The sequence below is a fragment of the Dermacentor variabilis genome, chromosome 5, assembly GCF_050947875.1.
Source record: "Dermacentor variabilis isolate Ectoservices chromosome 5, ASM5094787v1, whole genome shotgun sequence".
Lineage (NCBI taxonomy): Eukaryota > Metazoa > Arthropoda > Arachnida > Ixodida > Ixodidae > Dermacentor > Dermacentor variabilis.
This window is the reverse complement of record NC_134572.1, coordinates 199,834,128-199,854,621: the sequence shown is the minus strand read 5'-3', so window position 1 is coordinate 199,854,621 and position 20,494 is coordinate 199,834,128. Positions and strand designations below refer to the sequence as shown.

Sequence of the window (20,494 nt, the reverse complement as noted above, 5' to 3'; positions counted from 1 at the left end):
ACCTGACCGAGCCACCGAGCGAGTCTCTTCGTGCGACGTCACGAGTGTTGCCAGCGGGGAAGGCGCGCAAGGCATGCCGGTTTCGCCCGCTTGGCGAACGAAACCAGCGAAGAGCAGACGGTCAGCTGACCCGAGACCGTGGCGGACCTTCGGATGACAATTTTAGCTGCACCAGTTCTTCGGATCTGTCAAATATTGACAGTTATGATTCTGACGAATTCAAGAGCCACGAATCGCCGTTTACATTCGAGCCGCCAGCACGAGAGTCAGCGCCCATGTGCTACATACCGTGCTGCAACATAAGATCACGGGTAGCGCTAGCCACTGCTTTTATACATGCTGCTTTCTATTTTAGATGTTTTGCCCCTTCTCAGGGAAACGATTCGTATGCTCACTGTAAGATGTGGAGTGCGACTTTCCGCATTTGTACCCTGCAAGAACGCCACTGACAGTGCAAAGCAGCGACCGGTGCATCGGCAGGTATATCCACCGCCCGTCGTTCGCTTTCGATATATAATGCGAGCCGCTCAACGTTGACATCAATAAATATTAGAACATATGCCGATTTTGTGCATGTAAGTGCCGTTGCGTCACTCTGAATCGCATTGATATGAGCGACCACAAACCTTCGCAAACAGTGAGTGGGAGACCGTAGTACGGGGGCGTTCTGATGGCTGCCTTGATATCATTCTTCGTATTCACTTCATGCACACAATATGTTCCGCAAAGCAGAGACAGATGAGGACTTTGCGCGTATGATCGTTCATTTCGAGAACGCGTAGTTTCATCTCGGAAACGCCGAAGCTAGTATTGACACCGTTAGCAAGCTGAACGAGGTGGTTGCTTAGGCTGCTGTGTCGGAGGGGCCTACGCTTGCTACCCATTCGGGATACGAGGCAAGCAGTGCACCTCGGAAGCTAAATAACGAACCTGGATGACAATACGTGAAAATACACCCAGGTTCATAGTCGCATTTCATTTAGTGAAGTACCAGTGAGTGCGGCTAGCAGCTTTCTGCCGAAAATGGCAAAGTACCCATGTGGATACTGCTCGCTGTCGCCACTTCTCGCTTTTTGTATGTGCAATGTATGAAATGAGGAATGATTTCTTTCAAATGTGTGTGGTCAAAACTAAACTACACAAGGAGTTCACATCATCCTCATAACTTAATTAGCTTCAAGTCAGTCGCCCAGGTAGCAGTATAGACGCATGAACTAAGCGACTGTGACATAAGCTTAACTCGGCTGAACGCGATCGGCATCAGCTCAAACTGTGTGTGCAGATGGAGAGGGCTGAAGTTCGTGCAGCCAACAATGCAACACCACTTGCCTCCCATGGCTTGTCCGTTTACAGGGAACGCAACTTTGCGCGACAGCAACTTCTTACGCCATGCACTAGCTCACGATTGTCGACTCCTCGGTGCGCTCATAGCCGTTGTCTGCGCGATTCCGGCATGATCTGCATGGAACCCTTCTGACGTCATACTTAATGTGGGCTGTAACTGAGGAACAGGTAACGTACCCCACCTTCGAGGGGTGTTCGAGGCAATTATTTAAATTCATTAGTAAAATGTTTGTGCCACCCTTAAACCTGCTTTTTGAGGACATGACAGAAGTGCTGAAAGGAACGTACCCAGTGAATTTCATCGACAGCCGTTTCCATCAAGAAATCGCCAGAGCTGCAACTTCAGGCAATTTTCTACGGAAACACTAAGTGCCAACGCAAGTGCCAACTACATATCCTCATCGCCACAAATATACATCATCCAGACCACCATTCCTCTAATAAAGCAAAACTTTCTAATCGTTCTATGCATATTTTCCTAACAGTTAGCCACAAAACTGCAAAGTATCAGCACATAGGAGATTTGCGTGATGGCGAATTTGTAGCGTATGTCAGTGTAATATGTGTAGTGCACGCGACAGTGCCGTCACTGGGAGATACAAGAAAGAGGATGCCAAAGAGTACGCGCGGAGGTTAATCCCGTGCTAGGTGAAAGAAGACAACGTGGAAAAGCGTCAAGCACGACAACCCGAGGCGCAAGAACATAGAATAAAAGGAAAGTGATACGATCGGGATATCCACGGATCTCCCATGCGCCAACGAGTTACCAATCCGGAAGAGACAAATGGGTGAGAGCAGAAGAAAAAGTTTCGCTGTGGCTTAGCTCAGCTAGCCCTGGATATGCGACGCGAAAGCTTGATTTAGCCTGGTTAAGTCTTGGTTTCACTTGGTTCGTCTAAAGCCTGCTTTATCTACGGCTGTGGTCCCGCCTCCGACCTTTTACGAGCAGTATGGTTCGCTCTTCCTCAGTCTCCGACGCTAGCTTCGCGCGCTTGGCATTCCGGAACCTCTCCAGCGAAGCAGTTCGCTGGCCGATATCCGCGGGGTGGTCAGGCGCCGCTTCGCCACGAAGTCTCAGAGCCACCCGCTCCCGCGCAACGCTCAGAGAAGATGGCCCGGCCTCGCTCTCACCTATGGCCAAGTTCTCACTGACTGGGCGAGCGCGGCGCTCCTTTTTGCAGTCGCGCGGCGAGTACTTGGTAATGCGGCGACCCAGCTGCGGAGAGCGCATGCACGAATCCGGTGGCGAATCACGTGATGCGTTGCGAAGGCAATGGATTAGCTGCGGTCAAATGAAGGACAAACTGCTGGTGAACGCGAAGCTCGGCTCGGCTAGGTTCGTAAAGCTTTCGCTTTAAAAGCGAGCCACACTGGCAGACCAGGGGCGGCTTGCGCGAACATTGAATAACGAAACTCATACTGCATTTAAATACGGGTTCCTAAATGTATCATACACAACGCCTAGTCCACACAAGAACACGTTCTTAAATTCATATATTATTTTCGTTAATACATGTTCGTGCAAGCCGCCCCAGGAAGCGACGCAATGCTAAGGTCGGCAACCAGAGTGGGAGGTAAAGACGGGCCGTCGGGTTCCGCACCCGAGCAACCAGGACTTCGTCCGACCGGTGCTTCCTTCCAGCGGTTACCGTGCGTCAATACTCCGTTAGCCCGCGGCTACAACCTGGGGTCTGCGGACTCCTGTGACCGTAGGCAGAGCGGGAGCAGTCGGGCTACAAGATTGGCCTTTGTGCACGGGTGCCGGGCCAGAACGCCGCTTCCATCTGGACGTGCCGCCAAGCCGCCTGCATCCCCTTTGGAAGCCGAAGCTGTTTTGCTCTGGTCAATGATTTATCACTTAGCCACATTGGCAATTTTAGGGGGGACGAACGCCTCTTGCTGCGTCGCTTCGCCACCCCCTGTCGAACTCTTGCCGCGTTGACCTATTGAACGCTTGTTCTCGCGTGGTGTCATTACTACACTTTGTGCACTAGTACTATGGTATTTTGCGGTTAATATTACATTGAGGGTTTGTTCTGTATTATTTTGTGCTGGTTGCATTAAATGTTTTGTGGGCTTCTTAGACCAAGTGCCTCTGTCCTTGTTTAGGTTCTCTGGGTTTCTGCCTCAGAGACCCGCTTCAAAAAATGAGGAGGACGCTTAAGCGTCGCCTTTAAGCGTGGAACACGACAGCATTCAGATCCCTGACTGCTTCTCACGTTCCCTGCAACTGCACCTTACGTAATCGTAGTGTTTACGGGGAAACGCTAGGGGCGAAGGCTATGCACAAAGGCAAGCTTTCTGGTATAAACGCGGCCTCATGCGTGGGCCACGATGTATGGATGGATGGATGTTATCAGCGTTCATTTCGGAACGGGGCGGTGGGTTTGGATACCAAGCTCTGGCTATTAAAATGCCCAATGTCCTACCTAAGTTAAAAAAACTAAAAGAAAAAAAAGAAAGGAAAAAAACGACGATGAATCCCAATATCCAAATTTTCTGCCCTTATGTGAACTTTGTATTCGTAGGTCTCCATTTTTCGTCGTTTCCCTACTTTTCTCCCACCAATCTTCCAATCGCCTCTTACTAATCTCTACTACGGGCATGTTCACTATCCCCGTGCTCAGCCTGAACCCAAGGGCTTCGAGGGGACCAGTGAATCCTCAATCGACCACTGGGCAAATATCTTCGCATTCTAATAAAATATGTTCCATCTTTTCCCTAGGTTCACTGCCGCAAGCACATGCTTCTTCTTCCTTCTTATATTGTCACCCAGCTAGTGAAAGCTAAAATAGTTAACCAGCCACAGACTGACAACAAAGTCTGCTTTGAGCAATGGCTGATCCTCGGAGAGCCGGCGCAACCACTAACTTCCTCGTTCTTGCCCCAAGGATCCAGTGTGATCACGTGTCAACTTATTTCCAACTTAATTTGACCCCAATTATTATTTAAAGACTAAAGACACCAGCAAATCAAAAACGGAAGCACGCGCAAAGCTTGCGCAAAAGACTCATGATTTCGTCGCCGCCACTGAGCCCTCGAAAAACACGTCCATTCGCCACAAGATCTCACACTCGCGCCCTACGATGCGGTAAAGTCCCTTGATAATTTGAAAGTACCGCCACTCTTTGAACTCTGCCGCCGCCGCGCGGCCTCCTCGCCCCCTCCTCGCCCCTTGCGGTTCCCCCCCACGGGAACCAGTTTTGCCCCCGTTTTTCTGCACGACGATTGGTCTCCCTGCCGTTGCCCTTGGAAACGCGCGGTTCTTGCGTTTTCCTTGTGTTTTTCTTTTTCCTTCGCGCCATTTTCCTCCTGAGCACGGCTGGCTCGGTGCTTTAGCTCGGCGTAGCGAACGTTGTGCGCAGTGTTTCTGGTCTATGTGCTAGCGCTATGCCGGGCTGTTGCGCATATAACTGCAGCAAGAAGCCTGAAGATGGTTATGCCGTTTTTATAATACCACAACGAAAGCGTAACGGCTTGCGTAGGAAGCAGTGGCTGCATGACATTGGCCGAAGCAACTTTGTTCTGACAAAGAACAGCGTTGTTTGCGAGCTGAGGAGTCTTTCTTATAGCTTGTAGCGAAGCATCCCATAATACTGCATTTTTTATCATTCTTCCGGCCTGCTCACCAGCGTTTTTGTTGCGGTTGTCCTCAGTATGCTTAATATTCTAGGGTGGCTCCATTACTTCGCACGTCGCTAACTGTTGTTATTCAGTCGGAAGCGCAGTATTATTGATTCTGCTTTGCGCCCTGAAAAAATTAGTGGCAAGTATCCCCGTAGTATTGTAGGTGATGAGCGTTCACTAGTCAAAATTGAGCTTTTTTTTAAGTTTTAAGGCGAAAGCCTTTAGATCTTTATGTTTCAAGGTCGCGTTCTAAACTGGACATATCACGTGACCCAAGGAAGGCCAAAGGGGACCCAAAGCATGTCCCCCCCTGTATGAGAGAATGATTACCCAAGTTAATTAATGAATCATTAGTGGTTGACATAAGGTGGATTAGGGAGGATTAGGTTGATTAGAGTGTATTAAAGAAGATTAAGGTGGATTAGAGTGCATTACGAAGGATTAAAATGCATGAATAAAGATTTAGGTGCGTGGAGGAGAATTAAGGCGGATTATGGTGGATTAAGGTGAAGTGTTGATGAAAGGGTATTAAGACCGATTGGGGTGGATTAGGGTGCATGAACAACAATCCAATCAGTAATCAATCATTACTTTGGTAATCATTAATCATCTCTTATACGCGGCTGCACATGCTTTGGTTCGCTTCCCGCCTTCCTTCGGTCACGTGATATTTTCTGTAGCTCACAATGTGACCTTGAAACAGACGTCCAAGGCTTTCGCTTAATAAGCCACACACAAAGGGATGTGTCACAAGCAATACTAGACCAGACGCACGAAGTAAAGCATCTGATCATGTGGCAGAAAAATTGTGTGGAGTTTAGAACTCGCCTCAAAGCTCCCTTTAAATCAGTATACCCCGTTCATACGGCTTTAAGAAAAAACCAACCTCCTCATAAACGTTGCCTCCAGCATTATCGATGCTGTTATTAGCATTTCTCAAAATTTTCAACCCAACTGGGGCGCGCAACTAGCCCAACATAACACGCCTCCATAGAATCCTGCGGCCCGTCCGCGGGAGCCCAGAAGGAATAGCGTGCCGTGCGCAGCCGGCGGGCGAGGAGAATCGAGGAGGAAAGCGCCGTGAGGAGGAGAGTGTCGCTACTTTCAAATTATCAAGGGGCTTTACGATGCGGCGGGTACGAGCACCGTCTGGAGGAGTTACAAGGAACTGGGCACACCGGTTTCCGTGGCGGGTCTATGTATGGTAGAAGCGCTGGAAAAGGGGTTTCCGCTCGAGTTCGTGCGTAAAAGAATTATGTTTCCTCGTACATTCAAATTACAATCTGACGCTATCATGTCTGTAGGTTGCGTGTAAGTCGTGCTTTACTATTTTTCCGACACATTCTACTTTCAGAAATTCAATTATTCAGTAACTTCTTTGCGCTACACGGAAGGCCTGCGTGGTTGGACGTGCGTGGTTCGGAATGACTTTTGTCGAAGCGATGGTCGATGCTGGACGCCGATGCCGGATTTCCTGCGACACGGGGCCCTTGGCGCTGTCTCGTTAACATTACCGCACTGAACTTGCACCACTATGAGACCAGCTTTCAGTGAAGCCTACCAGGAAACAGTTTCTTGCTTGAAAGCCAGGTTACGAACTCCCATTAAGCTAGCGCGCAGCTGCTACTCTTTTGCTTTCTTTGCCCCCATACGACATTACTAAAACACAGCACGCAATGCATTCAAATGGCAATTACAATAATCTCGCGTTTTCAGGATCTTCAGCTTTTCTTCGGCTAAATCCGTTCGGTAACTTAGGTTTGCAACATAGGCAATGCATTCGTTTTACGTTTTATTGAGATAGCAATTATGTGGACATATAATGTCTGTGTCCCTCCGCGCTTCAAACCAAGCATCTATACCTTCAACATCATTGGTTATCTCTTGGCTCAGCAGTCCAAGGACACTACCCTCATTTTCCTTCGGCATTCGGCACGTTAGCATTTGTGGGGTTTGTCATAGCTAAGAGAAAGCGTTGAGTGGTTTACACCCCCTTCCCTTTTTTCGACCTCGACAAACTTGAGATTAACCTGGCAAATTGATATCGCCGATTGTTCTGTTATAGTAGGAGCTGCCCAGAGACTTCAAAATTGATTTGCATAGCCGACACGCATTAGACGTGTGGACGTATTTCGATTTGTCTAGTTTCATGCTACTTCAGTTAGAACTTTATTTTTGCAATACGCTGTCGAGAAAAGATTGTCTTTCAGAATAAAATAATCATCGTACGATTCCAAAATGTGTGAAATATTTGTCCTTGGTTTTTCGTAACCTTTCTTTTTTACGTACCATGTTTCGTGCTCCACCGCATAAATGGTGTGTCTCGTGCTCGTCCCAATCTGTCCTTGGTAAGTGTATTCTTGACATTGCATTAGGATCTCGCGTTGTACACCGAGCTCGTGTGTGACCTATTTTTTTATTTCGCTTGGCGGCCTACTAGTCTCTTATTTTCTTAGGTTGTGTTAGGTTTAGCGTGCATTGAGTGCACAACAACCTCAAGTGGTTAAAAATATTCTAGAGCCCCCCCCCCCTAATGCGTGCTTTATATTCATTTCGTTATTTTGACATATAACACTCAAAAGTAAAAGCAATGTGTTTAGTATGTGCGTCAACGCTTGGTTGTTTGGGAAAGCCATACATATGCTATTGCATGTATAAATTGAAGTCACAGCGCTGGATTCACAGGGACATGAAAGACGACAGGACATGAATCCTGTCAATCCAGCGCTATGACTTCAATTGATGCAACGAACCAACTAGCCCCCAAATCTGTACTCCTGGATTATTGTTTGTATGTTATCATGAATGCACGAATGTAACGATGAGCAATGTTGACCCTACAATGTTTATTTTCTTTCTCATGTATAATTTACTTCGCTTTTTCAGATGATAAGAGAATAGCTAACGAACAGTAGTCGGTCCTCATGCTCTTTATTGTCTCTCTGGTACTGAGGCCTTCGCAGTGCGAAGCAAGAAAATACATTAAAAGGACCAGGTGAACCGCGAGTTGGTAAAAACTGAATCACGTGATATTATTTTGACTTGGTGGCCATGCAAACACTCTGCGGTCCACGTGCATACAATAACCTTTTGAGTTCGTCGCGTTGGCAGTTGGCCTTCTGTGCGATGGTCTATATGAATTTTTGAAGTTGTCCACTCAGTCCTACAAACATGTGCAGATATTGTGTGGTATAGATTCTTTTGTTGAAAATGCATTCGAGCAATACATTATTTCTACTTTTTGTTTGTCCGTCGAACACTCTCCCAAGGAAGACAACGTAACTTAACGTCATTTACACATAAAAAAGCGCATTGCTCATCCAAGCGAATAAGCAGTCTCCTTCTGGATCCTCAGCTGCCACAAGGCACTTTTTATTCGCTTATTTTGTCTGCCTGCCAACTTCAAAACCTCCGTTATTAATTCCGCTATGACGTAACTCGAAGTAGCGTTAAACGAAAAGTCGCTGTCGCCGATGGTGCCAGCAAAAACGCGGCGCTGACTAACGACGGCGGTCTAGTTACACGATGCATGGGGTGTTGTGCAGAAGTGCGAAAGGAACCTAGGCGCAGCTGTACGCTTCTATGAGGCCTTCAAAGGACCTGGCAATGGGCGTCCTTGGTCCCCCCCCCATACCATGAAGCAATAAATAAATAATATGAAATAATGACAATGACCGATAAATCCATAATGAACAATTAATAAATAAACAAACGAACGAGTGAACACTCTAGAGGTGGAATGTGAGCAAGTGACATTAAACAAGCTCCAAAGTTCAATATCCTCCGCTGTTAATGTCACTTTCGCGACTTTTATATGATTTATCTACGGGAAAGTCCAGACATTCCATGCTGTTGACGTTTGCATTGCATTGCATTGATGTTTGCTGTTGCATTTTTATCTTAGCGGCGGTCGACCATGAGACGTCACCTTCAGGGCGAGATACTCTGAAGGTCACCTACATATTTGTGAAGTCTGAGGCTGTGCTAAACTATGTCTTGCTTAGTTTCTAGTAACGATTGCTGTGTTGATTGCCTTCTGCTCCGATCATCTTCCGACTCGTCGTGAGCGTTGCTTGGCAGCGGCACTGATTAAAGTAACAAGCTCAGCCAACTGCCCGTGATATAAACTAGAATGTTGTTGCAATGTTCTACGTGTTAATGTATTTCTCTCTATATTTGTTCCTCGAATGCCTCCTTTGCCTCCTTCCATGAAGTGATTCATAACTTTCTTTTTGTCCTAGCATCCGTGCTCGTTTTTTGGAAGCAAAAAACTAACCCTGGCACCGTCATGACCCGGTGGTCCAGCCTCGCCACGCACACCCTGGGGCCCTGGAAGTCCTGCTCGGCCCCTCTCGCCAGGAAATCCTCTCTCTCCACGCTCGCCGTGGGGGCCAGGTGGTCCCGGTGGCCCAGCTGTGCCCGGCTGGCCCTCCTTGCCATCTGGGCCAGGGCTGCCAGCGAGGCCCGGCAGACCCTGAGACCGGTGAAGGAACCACATTACGAAGATGCATCGGCTAAATTAGAAATCAAGAAAAAACTACGCAGCGTGCCTCAGGGCACTGAACGTCGAAATCACAATAAGATATGATGCAGGAAAGTAAAGTTCTCTTACAAGGGTGCGGAGGACACTTACGCATTCGTTATGTTATTTTGTTTATTTCAACACATCTGCACACAATTAAAGTGGCAAGGAAAACTAAGAAAATGCAAAATCTTAGCAACTGAAGTCGCAGTTAAACGAGCAGCGAAGTACATTGCCGCTGCATTTCTTCTGCGCTTGACGCACACGCAGAGCCATCTTGCGGCAAACATAGAAGACCCCCTTCTCGCAATGCACGGCGCTGCCCCGACAGGTCGCACGCCACTCGCCCGCTTCTCACCTTCGTCTCGTTTGAGCGCATTGGGGCCGTGCGGGGACCGGTGCGAGGATGCCCCAATACCCTTGAGTTTAATAAGTTATCTCGCTCTCTCCACTTCCAGCGTGCGTCACTCGAACCTCGTGTTTAGGCGACGCGGCTCCTCTTTCCGCCCACAGCGCGATTCCTAGGTGCACCGTCCGATGCCCGACGCCTCTGACGTGATTGCTGCGCCGTAGCGTGTCTGGTGGGAAAGCGTCCCCTGCGATGTGTGCCGTGCTGCTGGCGAGGAGTCATGCGTCTGCGTGGTGCTCCCAAGCGAGATAGAGGACGACCCCATCGAGGCGTCAGCCCCATGATCGCGTCCGCCTTCATGGCGCGTCACGGTCCGGCTGTCCGTGCCGATCACGTCGTTTGGCTCGCGTACATCGTTTCTCCCTCCGAGACACCGAGTTCTTGCTCAGGCGCACGTTTCGTTGCCGCGCCGAACGCTGCGTTGCTCGGCGCTCACCGTGTGATTGGTGGGTGCAAAGAGCATGTCGAGCGAATGAGTGGGTGGTGCGAACGTGGTGCGATAACGCTATCGCGTTCCACACAGTAAGGCGAAGCTTAAGCGTCCTCCAATTTATTTATTTATTCATTTATTTATTTATTTATTTATTTATTATACATCAAACGTTCCTAAACAGGGCATTACATGAGGGGTGGGCACATGTTGAAAAACGCCGTGTCAGGTTAGGTAGTGTGACTTGAAAAATGGTCTTCGATGGCACCTTTGAAACGAGAAATGTCAGTGATGGGGCTGATATCTGCAGGAAGGGTATTCCAATCACGGGCTGTGTGTAGAAAAGAAGATTGTTCATACGCAGTGGAATTGGCGCGTGTTAGATACACAGCATTAGGATTCATGTGGCGGGAGAAGCCATGGGCTGGAATGATGGTTTCGTTACCTGTGGGCTGTGAATCAACGAACCGAAAAAGTAAGAGGAGATGAGCATTCTTCTGGCGGGAGGTGAGCGAGGGAAGCCACAACTAGATTTTAAGGCTGAACCACTTGTATCAAAGGAGTAGTCAGAAAGAAGAATCTGGCAGCTCGGTTCTGAATCGATTCAATGGGGTTAGTCATATCAACCTGATGGTTGTCATAAACAGCACAGGTATATTCTAGGTTAGTTCGGATTAAGGTTTCATATGCAAGTAGTTTGACTGAGGCAGATGCTGAAGGCAAGTTACGGCTTAGATAAGCTAGTAATCTGTTGCAGGAATTAGTTAACTGATTGATATGATGGGTCCAAGATAAGTCACTCCATATATGCACTGCTAGGTATTTAAATGTTTGACACTGTGCTAAAGTGCAGTGTTAAGGGAGTAGGAAGATACTACATAATTATGACGTCGATGAAAACACGTGAGGACACTTGTTGGCATTGATGCACAATTTGCTGCGTTACGCCTGGATTTGGAGGAGGTCTTCCTGAAGAGCGGAGCAGTCTAAATCATTTATTTGTCCGCATAAAATGCAACTGCTCACGAAAAGACGTATGTTGGACGATAAGTGGAAGGTCATTAATATATATGAGAAAGAGGAGAGGCCCAAGGACAGAGCCTCGGGGCGCACCAGAAAGTACAGGTGATAGGATTGAGGAGATCGAGTTAGCGGAAACAAAGTGATGGCGATCGGTTATGAATTTACGGATCCAATTAAAGATGTCTGGTTGAAGACTAAGGTGCAAAAGTTTATGCAGGAGAAGAATGTGTGAGACTTTTTCCAAGTGTTTTTCGAAATCCTGAAAGAGGGCGCCAGTGGGGATGTTGCGATTGAGATGAGAATGCAAATCGTGTAGGAACAGAGCAAGTTGTGTGCCGCAAGATTGAGCTTGCGAAATCCGTGTTGGTTAGGAAGAAGTAGACAGACGACAGGAAAGTGACAATGTCGGAATGTATAACCTGCTCCATCAGTTTCGGGCAAACACTGGTGATGGAAAGTGGACGGTTTTTGCTAAGGTTTGTAGGGTCGCCTGGTTTAAAGATGGGAGTTACTTTTTTTTATTTATTTCCAATCTTCCAGTCAGTAGCGACTGATCCAGTTGTGAGAGACAAATATTAGCGTTAGAAAAAGACTGGTGATGTGCTTAGTGATTTTTAATACCTCGGATTTAATGCCGTTAGTACCACACAAGGACAATTTTTTAAAGTTATCGATAATTTTAACAAGTCTGTTCACATTAGAAGTAATGTTTGCCAAAGGGGGATAAGTAGAACGTGGTAATACGGGAAGAATTTTAGAGTAGTCATTAGGAAAAGCAGTGCAGAATGCTGTGTTCAAAGCGATAGCGACCTCGGTTTCGGGAAGTGGGGAGCCGGGGGAGAGCAGGGAGAAAAACAGTGTTGGACCAGTGGGGATAAAATACATCGCGCGAGAAGTTTTGGGTTATTGTGCAACGTAGAGGGCAACGTGGTTGAAAAAAAGACACGTTTGGCCTCTGCGACCTGCTTGTCATATTGTTAGACTTCAAGATAATAATTATCCCATTTAAGTTCGGATTGAGAAGAGTTTGCAGAACGGAAGAGACGTTTTTTCTTGTCATTTAGTCGTTTTACTGCGAGGTTAAACCATGGGGATTGTTTCCATTCGTTATTTCTAAGGGTGGAAACGTACAATTTAACCAGACGCAAGAATTCGGATTTAAACAGTGAACAAAGATGGATTACAACTGCGAATCTATTATGAAAGGTTGTTAAATCTCGGGTGATGCTGTCATAATCGGCTCTCTCACAAAGCGTGAATGTTTTTTTAGTTCTTATTTGATTGGATATATGGCATGAAAAAGAAGCGTGCAGTATCTCGTGATCACTGATGCCATTGAGATACGAGATAGGGGAAAGGTTTGCAGGGTGTGAATATAAGAATGCTCTGTAGGGCGAGTGGGATGACTGACAACTTGGGTTAATCCATATGTGAGACACGTTCTGGCGAACACGCTAGCCATGTTATCTTTTGATACCGAGCAAGCTAGATTAGGCTAATCGATTGATGGGAAGTTAAAATCGCCTAATAGTAGCGTATGCGTGTTAGGATACGAGGTTGTTATCTTGCATAAGGCGTCGTGGAAAGGCGGCAGAAATGAAGTGTCAGCAGGACGAGGGCATTAACAAATGCCAAGAAGGATTCGCAGGAAGGATGTGGTACAGTAAAGCCAAAGAAGTTCAAGAGGTGAGGATATGGTAACCGGGATGCAACGTAGATGATGACTCATGGCGATAAGGACGCCACCACTACGAGTATCATCGGCTCAACCTTTGCGAAATATGTCGATGTCGCAAAGGAGGGGCAGGATCTCAGAATCTAGAACAGAAGAATTAAGCCATGTTTCTGTTGGGCAAACAACATTACTTGAAGATGTGCTGACGAGGCCACATAACAAATCCCCCTCTGGAATGACACTGTGGATATTAGTGAGCAAAAAAGCAATAGAAGAAGGACTACGAGAGGTGGAATGAAGCTTCGACTTTGGTAATTGCTAAGCTTTGCGTTCAACTACCTTATCGGCTTGCTAGTAGAAAATGTAGGTTTTGCTGGCACAAATGAGTTTGTCGAAGCATAATTTGAACGGGATATTATTCGTCTTGACAAATTCAATGAGGCGTTTACGAGCTAGGCGAACCGTGGGGGGAAAATCTGCTGGAATGCCGAAAGTCGTTCCGCTTAATTTGTTAGCTAGAGAAAGAATGAGGTCTTGATCTTTAATGTGAGCTAATTTGACAATTTCTGGTCTGCACCTGCCATGGTGATAAGCCCCGAGCCCGTGAGCGCGTTCAATTTCACCTGATTCAATAGGAGACTGAAGACGCTGGATGCAGGGATCAATGATTAGTTATTCGAACTCTCGCCAGGTTTCATTCGGACAATCTTTGAGCCCATAAAAACAAGGTTACGACGACGAGATCTGTGGTCGGCAGTGTCAACACGGGCAGTGAGATACATATAGGTAGTTAGTAGACATGAATATGTACATGATAAATATTTTTGATTAAGAAATACAAAAACACATCAGAAACCACATTCAAGACATCATAAGCTCCGCGGAGTGGAGATTCAAGCTGTCATTTTTAGTTCAAATCAGTTAGATTCTCACAGAAAATAATGCAATATTTGCACTCAGTGCCTATTATTTGGCTACAGAATAAACTAATCTGATCTATTTCTTGTAGTGGGAGGTGAAGCTAGTTGTTAAGTTCGCTGAAGTATGAATGTGGCGGCCCGTCCAAATTATGTCGGATCTAAATATCAACAGGTGATTCGCGTAAAGTGTTGAAATTTGCAACTTCATATATATTGACACATTTTGCAGATAAGTGCGTGTCGCTAGTGAGACACACAGAAATCAACCTTTTACAAGATTGGCTGCGAATCGTGCGCGACAACTGTAATCTTAGAGGGTCACTCGTCAGGAGACGGTGACCCTTTAGCCGGCACACTGAACACGTTCTGCAAGCGCTTGTCTGCCCTCCTTGTGTTCGTTGTCTCCTTGTTGCGCTAATTTTCCTCATAATGAATGCAAGGACAACTAGGCCAACAAATATTCTGTCTACAGCACATGTCGTGCGGCAGATCCACAACGGCATACACGGCATTCTTTAGAATTAGATTTCTTGTTCAATGACTTCCTCCTTTCAGCAGCCCTGCCAGATGGAGATAACGCAGCCATTCTAACGGCTTCACAATAGTGCAAGACGACAAAGAAAATACAAACGCAGGTAAAATATGAAGCATATACCCGCAAAGCCTATTAAAAAAGAAATAAAGGAAGACCCTACATATTCAAAGCTTTTGGTGGAGGGCATGTTCCAGCAATTATTTTGCGTTTCCGCCTGGGTCAGTAGTCTATAGCGCCAGTTTCAGTACACCATTGCCGGGGTCGGTCGGCCGTGAGCGACTCCTGACAGGAAAGGAGCGGTAATAAGGACAAAGACCTAACATTTATAAGAAACACTCCTTTGGCTTGCTCTATCAGATATTGACTTTCTTTATTATGTGCTTTTACTTACGTGCACTTTCCAGGTGCTGATCACAGAAGCCATGTTGCCGAAAAGTAAAGTGCGATGCGAAACCTTCATGAGAAAAACGGTCACTCGGCTTCCTAGGGGAAATAACAGACGCGTTTTCATTAAGAAAGGGAATGCGAGCCAACCATCTGCGATGCAACAAGTGAAACAGTTGCTTTTATTTCTTTTGGCAACAGGTGGGTATAGGGGCACCTTTTGTGACACATTGTGCAGTTTATAGAGCGTAAGAAACAGGGCTATGAAGTTTCCAAGTGGAATAAAACATAATTGTTCTAGAAATACATCGCTTGCATGTCAAAGAAGATAACAAATAATTTATCATTTTTGAAGAAAAGGAAGTAAAATGTTATAGAGAATTTGTTTGGTGAAACAAAGGTAGGATTACTATTTTTCATAAGCGCATGTAGTACCGCTCACAACTCCAGGTCCGGTGCGTTGAGAAGCTGCAAAGGATTAACAGTTGCTTTACGTTATCTGATGTAACATGACAATGAAAGTTATTAAACAACAGAGGAGTATGCCGCCAGATGCCTATATAGTAATGTATATGTTGGGGGTATCGCAGTAAAAAGCGCTCATCATCTTACTGTAATGAAAATATGGTGGGGATGGCGAAACAACTTCTTTCGATTACTTTCAGATGAAATATTCGTAGGGCGCCTGAAAGCGAGAGATTCTGCTCAACCGACTCGATCTAAGTGATCAAGAGTTATCTGCCTCGTGCTTTCGAGACTCTACTCAACAACTATGGCCTTCCTGTAGCCGAATCACACGGAACAGTAATTACTTGCATCTGTGTTCCTCCCGCGAAGACTCGAATAAGTGTCGTTGAACCTTCAATAGGAACTCATATATTGCACGACGTTGAATAATAAATTCTTGCGTCAAGTATGAATAGCGAAACACGTATATTCGCAGAAGCCTGCTGTTCTGTGCGCATCGATAACGCACGGCCGGGCTTTTCTTTGAAGAGGGAAGCGAGCCTTGCTTTTATTGCGTTCTGTTTCGCTGACCCCCCGCGGACTCCGAGCCTGTGCGCGAGAGAGAGGACTCGCTCAAGCGCCTTCAGAAAGGACTCGCTCCCTGCAGTGATGACGCTTCGAGGTGGTGGTTCCCAGGCCTGGGGGCGACAACGGGGATTGAAACCGCGGTTCGACAAACATAGGACGGCTACATTCGCCCCACCGGCCCTAGACACACGACCACTTCTTTGCGGCTGAAAAACTGAACGTTTTGTGTATATTTAACTTGCTTTGTTGACCTCAATGTAACAGAAGTTCATTTTAAATGTTCAGCTGCGTTCGACCAGTTATCTAGTTGGACAGCGGACGCTTTGATCCCGTTGTGTGCGATCCTCGAGGCCAATATAGAAAAAACGTGAAGTCGACTGTTATCAGCCGCCAACTCAACATCCGCCGCAGTGGAATACGTCGGACGACAAGACTTCCAGTTTGACCATGACATCCGCTTATTGCAAGGACACGGCATCATCTAGAAGTTGAGCAGCTGAAAGAGCACAGGTAAAAGTCAAGGTGGGCTTGTTTCAAATTTCATCGCGCAGCTTAGCAGGTTTCAATGCATACGTCCGCTTTGAGTGAGATACTTTGTGAAGAACGCACGCCAAAATGGATCAGGACGAGCTGACGAATGAAACGTCTCAAGTTATGACAGCAAATCATGGACCTCCCTAGGCTAACAGTCGATCACAAATAGCAACTATGTTTTCTCTGAAAGCTAAAGGAACGTATTAAATGAGCCGCGAAGAGCACTGCCGGAGAGTAGACGCTGCCTGGAAGTACGTGGAGACCGCTATCACCAAAGTGCCATGTGCGAAACAGGAAGAAAATAACACCGTAGCAATGCAGCTTGGTGCAAGCTATGAGCGCTACGAGCACGTCGCTGACAGATACGCAACCTTCCTCGCCAAAACGAGCAGATCTGAAACCCAGCAGCAATTAGAGCTTCAGAAAGCAATCGACGTAGATCATAATGTGTCTGTAAGCGACAAGTTACGTGAGGCTACAGAAGGAGAACGCGAACGCTTACAAGAGACAACGTCGCAGCGCTCTATCAGCCCACTCAAGCGTTTCTCCGTGGTCACGACAATCCAGCTCGTCAACAATCAGCCTAGCCGCCATACACGCACATGAGCAAGCAGAAGCCATCCCTGTCAGAGCAGAGTTTGGACGCAGAGAGGCCACCTTGCACATTAAGAATGCAAGGATTGAGGCTGAACTGGATATGCTGCAGCATGAAAAAGAAGCGGTAGCTGCAAACGCACAGGCGAATGCGCTCGAGGCAGCCGTCGAGGAGGATGGCGGGGAGCGCATGGGCACGCTCCCTTCCGTGAACCGAACGCAACACACTAGGAGATATATAAACGAACAGGAAGTCCTACGCAACCCTGCGCTTGTGTTTACTGAGGACGCTTTTACCAACTCTAGTGACGACGCAAACAATGCTCACACGTCGCCGGGGGCCAACGCAGCTGCGAATAGTTCGATGTGTCTGCGATCTGATGAGCGGCCACCTCACTACTCTGCTGCCCTTTTTGTTCCGCAGCCACCTGTTTACGCCCCGGCACATATCAGTTCTAGCTCAGAGCTAGCCGGTGTCCTTAAATTCCTGTGCTGCAATGACATTATTTCAAGCGGTGTTATCAATTTTGGTGACCGACCTGAGAACTACCGCACTTGGAAGCCATCGTTCAAAGGCGTCGTCGGATATCTAGGTCTTTCTACTCAGGAAGAGCAGACCCGTACGATAGACAAAGCCAAGTATAATATTGCCCAAGTGTGATTTGAAAACGTTTAAATGACAATTTTAAGAAGATACAGAAGTTATAATATAGGTGAGCTTACCATTGATTGTGGCTGTATCTCTCCTCAACAGTCAAATGGAAAATTCAACTTATTTTTTTACGAACTTAACGTTGTCAGGGTGTCCTGTACAAGCCCTTTATTATGACAAACGAAATGAGTTAATGGGACGTTATTGCCCTAACATTGATAATGTTCTCGCTGAACAAATTTATCTTAAATAATCTTAAAGTGCCTACAATTATGATTTACAGATAAAACCTGTGAAATATACCTTGACAACCTAACGTTAGCGCTTGTCCCGTGCCTCTGTCCCATCTTAGAATTGCTCTTAACAGTATTCAGTTCATAACCTGTGAAATATGTACATGACGTTAGAGCTCCTTACTTGGCCCATATTTTATTTCAGGCGATTTCGTCTGCCTTTTTTCAGCAAAGAATAAAAATACCCATAGTATCAGTTACACTTGAGGGTTGATACAGAATCTTGCTGGTAATTATTGATCAATCTTTATTTTACCTGTATTCTCAAAACCATTGGACAAAAGAATAGTAAAAAGAGCAGCTCTACTTCTTAGTAAGCGCTCCTTGATACCTGATTCGTAGATCTCTATCGGAAAGGACAGTTGAAGGGAATATACACTAGTTTTGCAAGAAGAAATTACACTGCGTAACGTTCAAATCAAGAAGCTAACTTTAGGTGCACCGATTGATTGCAGTAAAGCGTCTGAATTTATTGTAAAGATGTTGATTTCGTTGAGAGCTTCAGATCTCTTAATGTATTGTTTGACTTTAGCATCAAATAGAATGGGCATTCACATTACCTTGATAATAAGTTTCTAGGTCAATTGGTTTGCTCTCAAGATGCCGATCCGATTTTCCAACGCGTCTGAAGCTAGCAATTTATTAAGATGTTCAGTCACTAACATAAGCTATTGCCATCTGGTTTGCGGCACCACATCAAAGTGAGCCTCAATAAACTACTCGTACTACAAAAAAGCAGCGGGTATATTGCAGGGATTAGCTAAACAGAACACGAGCATAAATTGTTTGTCCACTCTCAGATTATCTCTGTTTTTAGCATGTTAGGATACCGATTGCTGTATTACCTCAGATTTTCCCTACCCGAAGTGCTCAAGTACTTCAACTCTGTTGCTAGACTAGAACACAAAGAAAAGCTCATTTTTAGAAGTGCGGAAGAATGCGCCGTTCTTCTTAAGTATTTCTTTCCTAAGCCAGTTTTTTTTTTGGCAAATACTGCTTATATAAATGCAACCTACTTGCATTACCACTAATCAAGTTCAAGAACTTTGTGATTGTTATTGTGTGAATTTCAATCCATCAGTTATTTCCTTGTGATTTCGTTGCGTATGAGAATGTGATGATCTCATTTTTTTTTACTGGAATTTGAAATATAGTGCTTGATCTGAAGTTGTCGCGTGAAGTTTATACACGGGGTCATGGGACCACAGGCACATTCAACCTACAACACTTGCTATTCGTCTGCAGTGCCCTTTCCTCATTCTGATGTATGGAATAAATAAAGTTTCACGTATTCAAGCGAGCGAACTGCTTGAAGTGTTCCCACGCACCGTGAACGACGTAGGTAGAAACGAAGAAGTTCTTTCTCCGGTACCAGATCTATCACGCGATTATACAGGATGGCTCTTGGAGATGACACTGCGCCACTCGTTTAGAGAGCCCACCATACGCCTCTTTCTTTGACTGAGGGCGAAAAACTTATCCGCATACTTAAAGCTGCCAATACAGCAAAGCATGACTAATCAACAGAATAGGTGAATCTTACGCTTATTGTGCAAAAAAGGCCCGCAAAATTAGACAATGCCTAGAGTCGAAGGAAATTAACGAGCGCCAAAAGCATCAGCGTAATGAGATCTCGTGTCGAGCTGATATTGAATCTGAACTAGCACCAAGTCGCGTTTTTACGTGCCTAGACGCCAGATACGGTTTTTACCAGATATCGCTGCCGAATTAAAAGTGAACGAAAAATTACTACTCCTTTTGGCTGTTACTGCTTTTTAGAGCGTCCCTTAGAGTAGCCTCCGCTCCAAAAATGTTTCAAGAGACTCTTAGCGACACCTTGGAGACACTGCCAGGCGTACAAGTTCACGTTGGCAGTATTATAGTGTGGGGTACTACTAAACAGCAGAATGATAACAGGTTGCGAGCAGTACTGGAAGCAGCGCTAGAAGCTGCGCTAAAACCGAATACATGGGGTGCGTTTGTCTTTTTGATGCGCTATGAATCTTGGCGTGTGTACATCTTTTATGTTACACAAAGACCGTCACAGTTGTGAGATAACTGAGCGCCAGTGTTTGCAATCGATTCATTACTTATTGAAGTCTGCACAGACAATGGTCCAGGGCATAAGCGTAACGAGTTAGCATTGTTTGAGAAAAAGAATGATTTTAAAAGAGTGGGCTTTGCGGCGCTCCACGAAGATGACATACCAGATGAGAGCCGCGAGTACAGTGCCAGGTCTAACAGCATGCTGAAAAGGAACCCGCCACTACGCACTCGCCACCGACACCAGCACCATTCAGATGGCAGTGCGAGAGAACTAAACCACAGCGGTTGACATAAGGCGACAACCTGGTGCAGGTTCTGCGATGAGAATCTGAAGGTTATGAAGTGTGCATGAAGTGTTCATGATTAAGCGGTGCTATGAAGTGCTTTAGTGGCTTTGTTCTCTGTCAGAATATTAAAGTAGTCTACGCCCGCCGTAGTTGCTTAGTGGCTATGGTGTTGAGCTGCTAAGCA

At 46.1% G+C, this 20,494-nt stretch overlaps 1 protein-coding gene across 2 annotated transcripts in view; it reads right to left on the bottom strand.

The window, feature by feature from the left end:
* LOC142583430 (uncharacterized) overlaps positions 1-20,494 on the bottom strand; it is a 1,100,669-nt gene that overhangs the window by 279,193 nt on the left and 800,982 nt on the right. For both annotated transcript variants that reach the window (XM_075693897.1, XM_075693898.1), the window contains one exon: positions 9,248-9,445. In XM_075693897.1, coding sequence (XP_075550012.1) covers positions 9,248-9,445 — 198 coding nt within the window. The remainder of the gene's footprint in view (positions 1-9,247; positions 9,446-20,494) is intronic.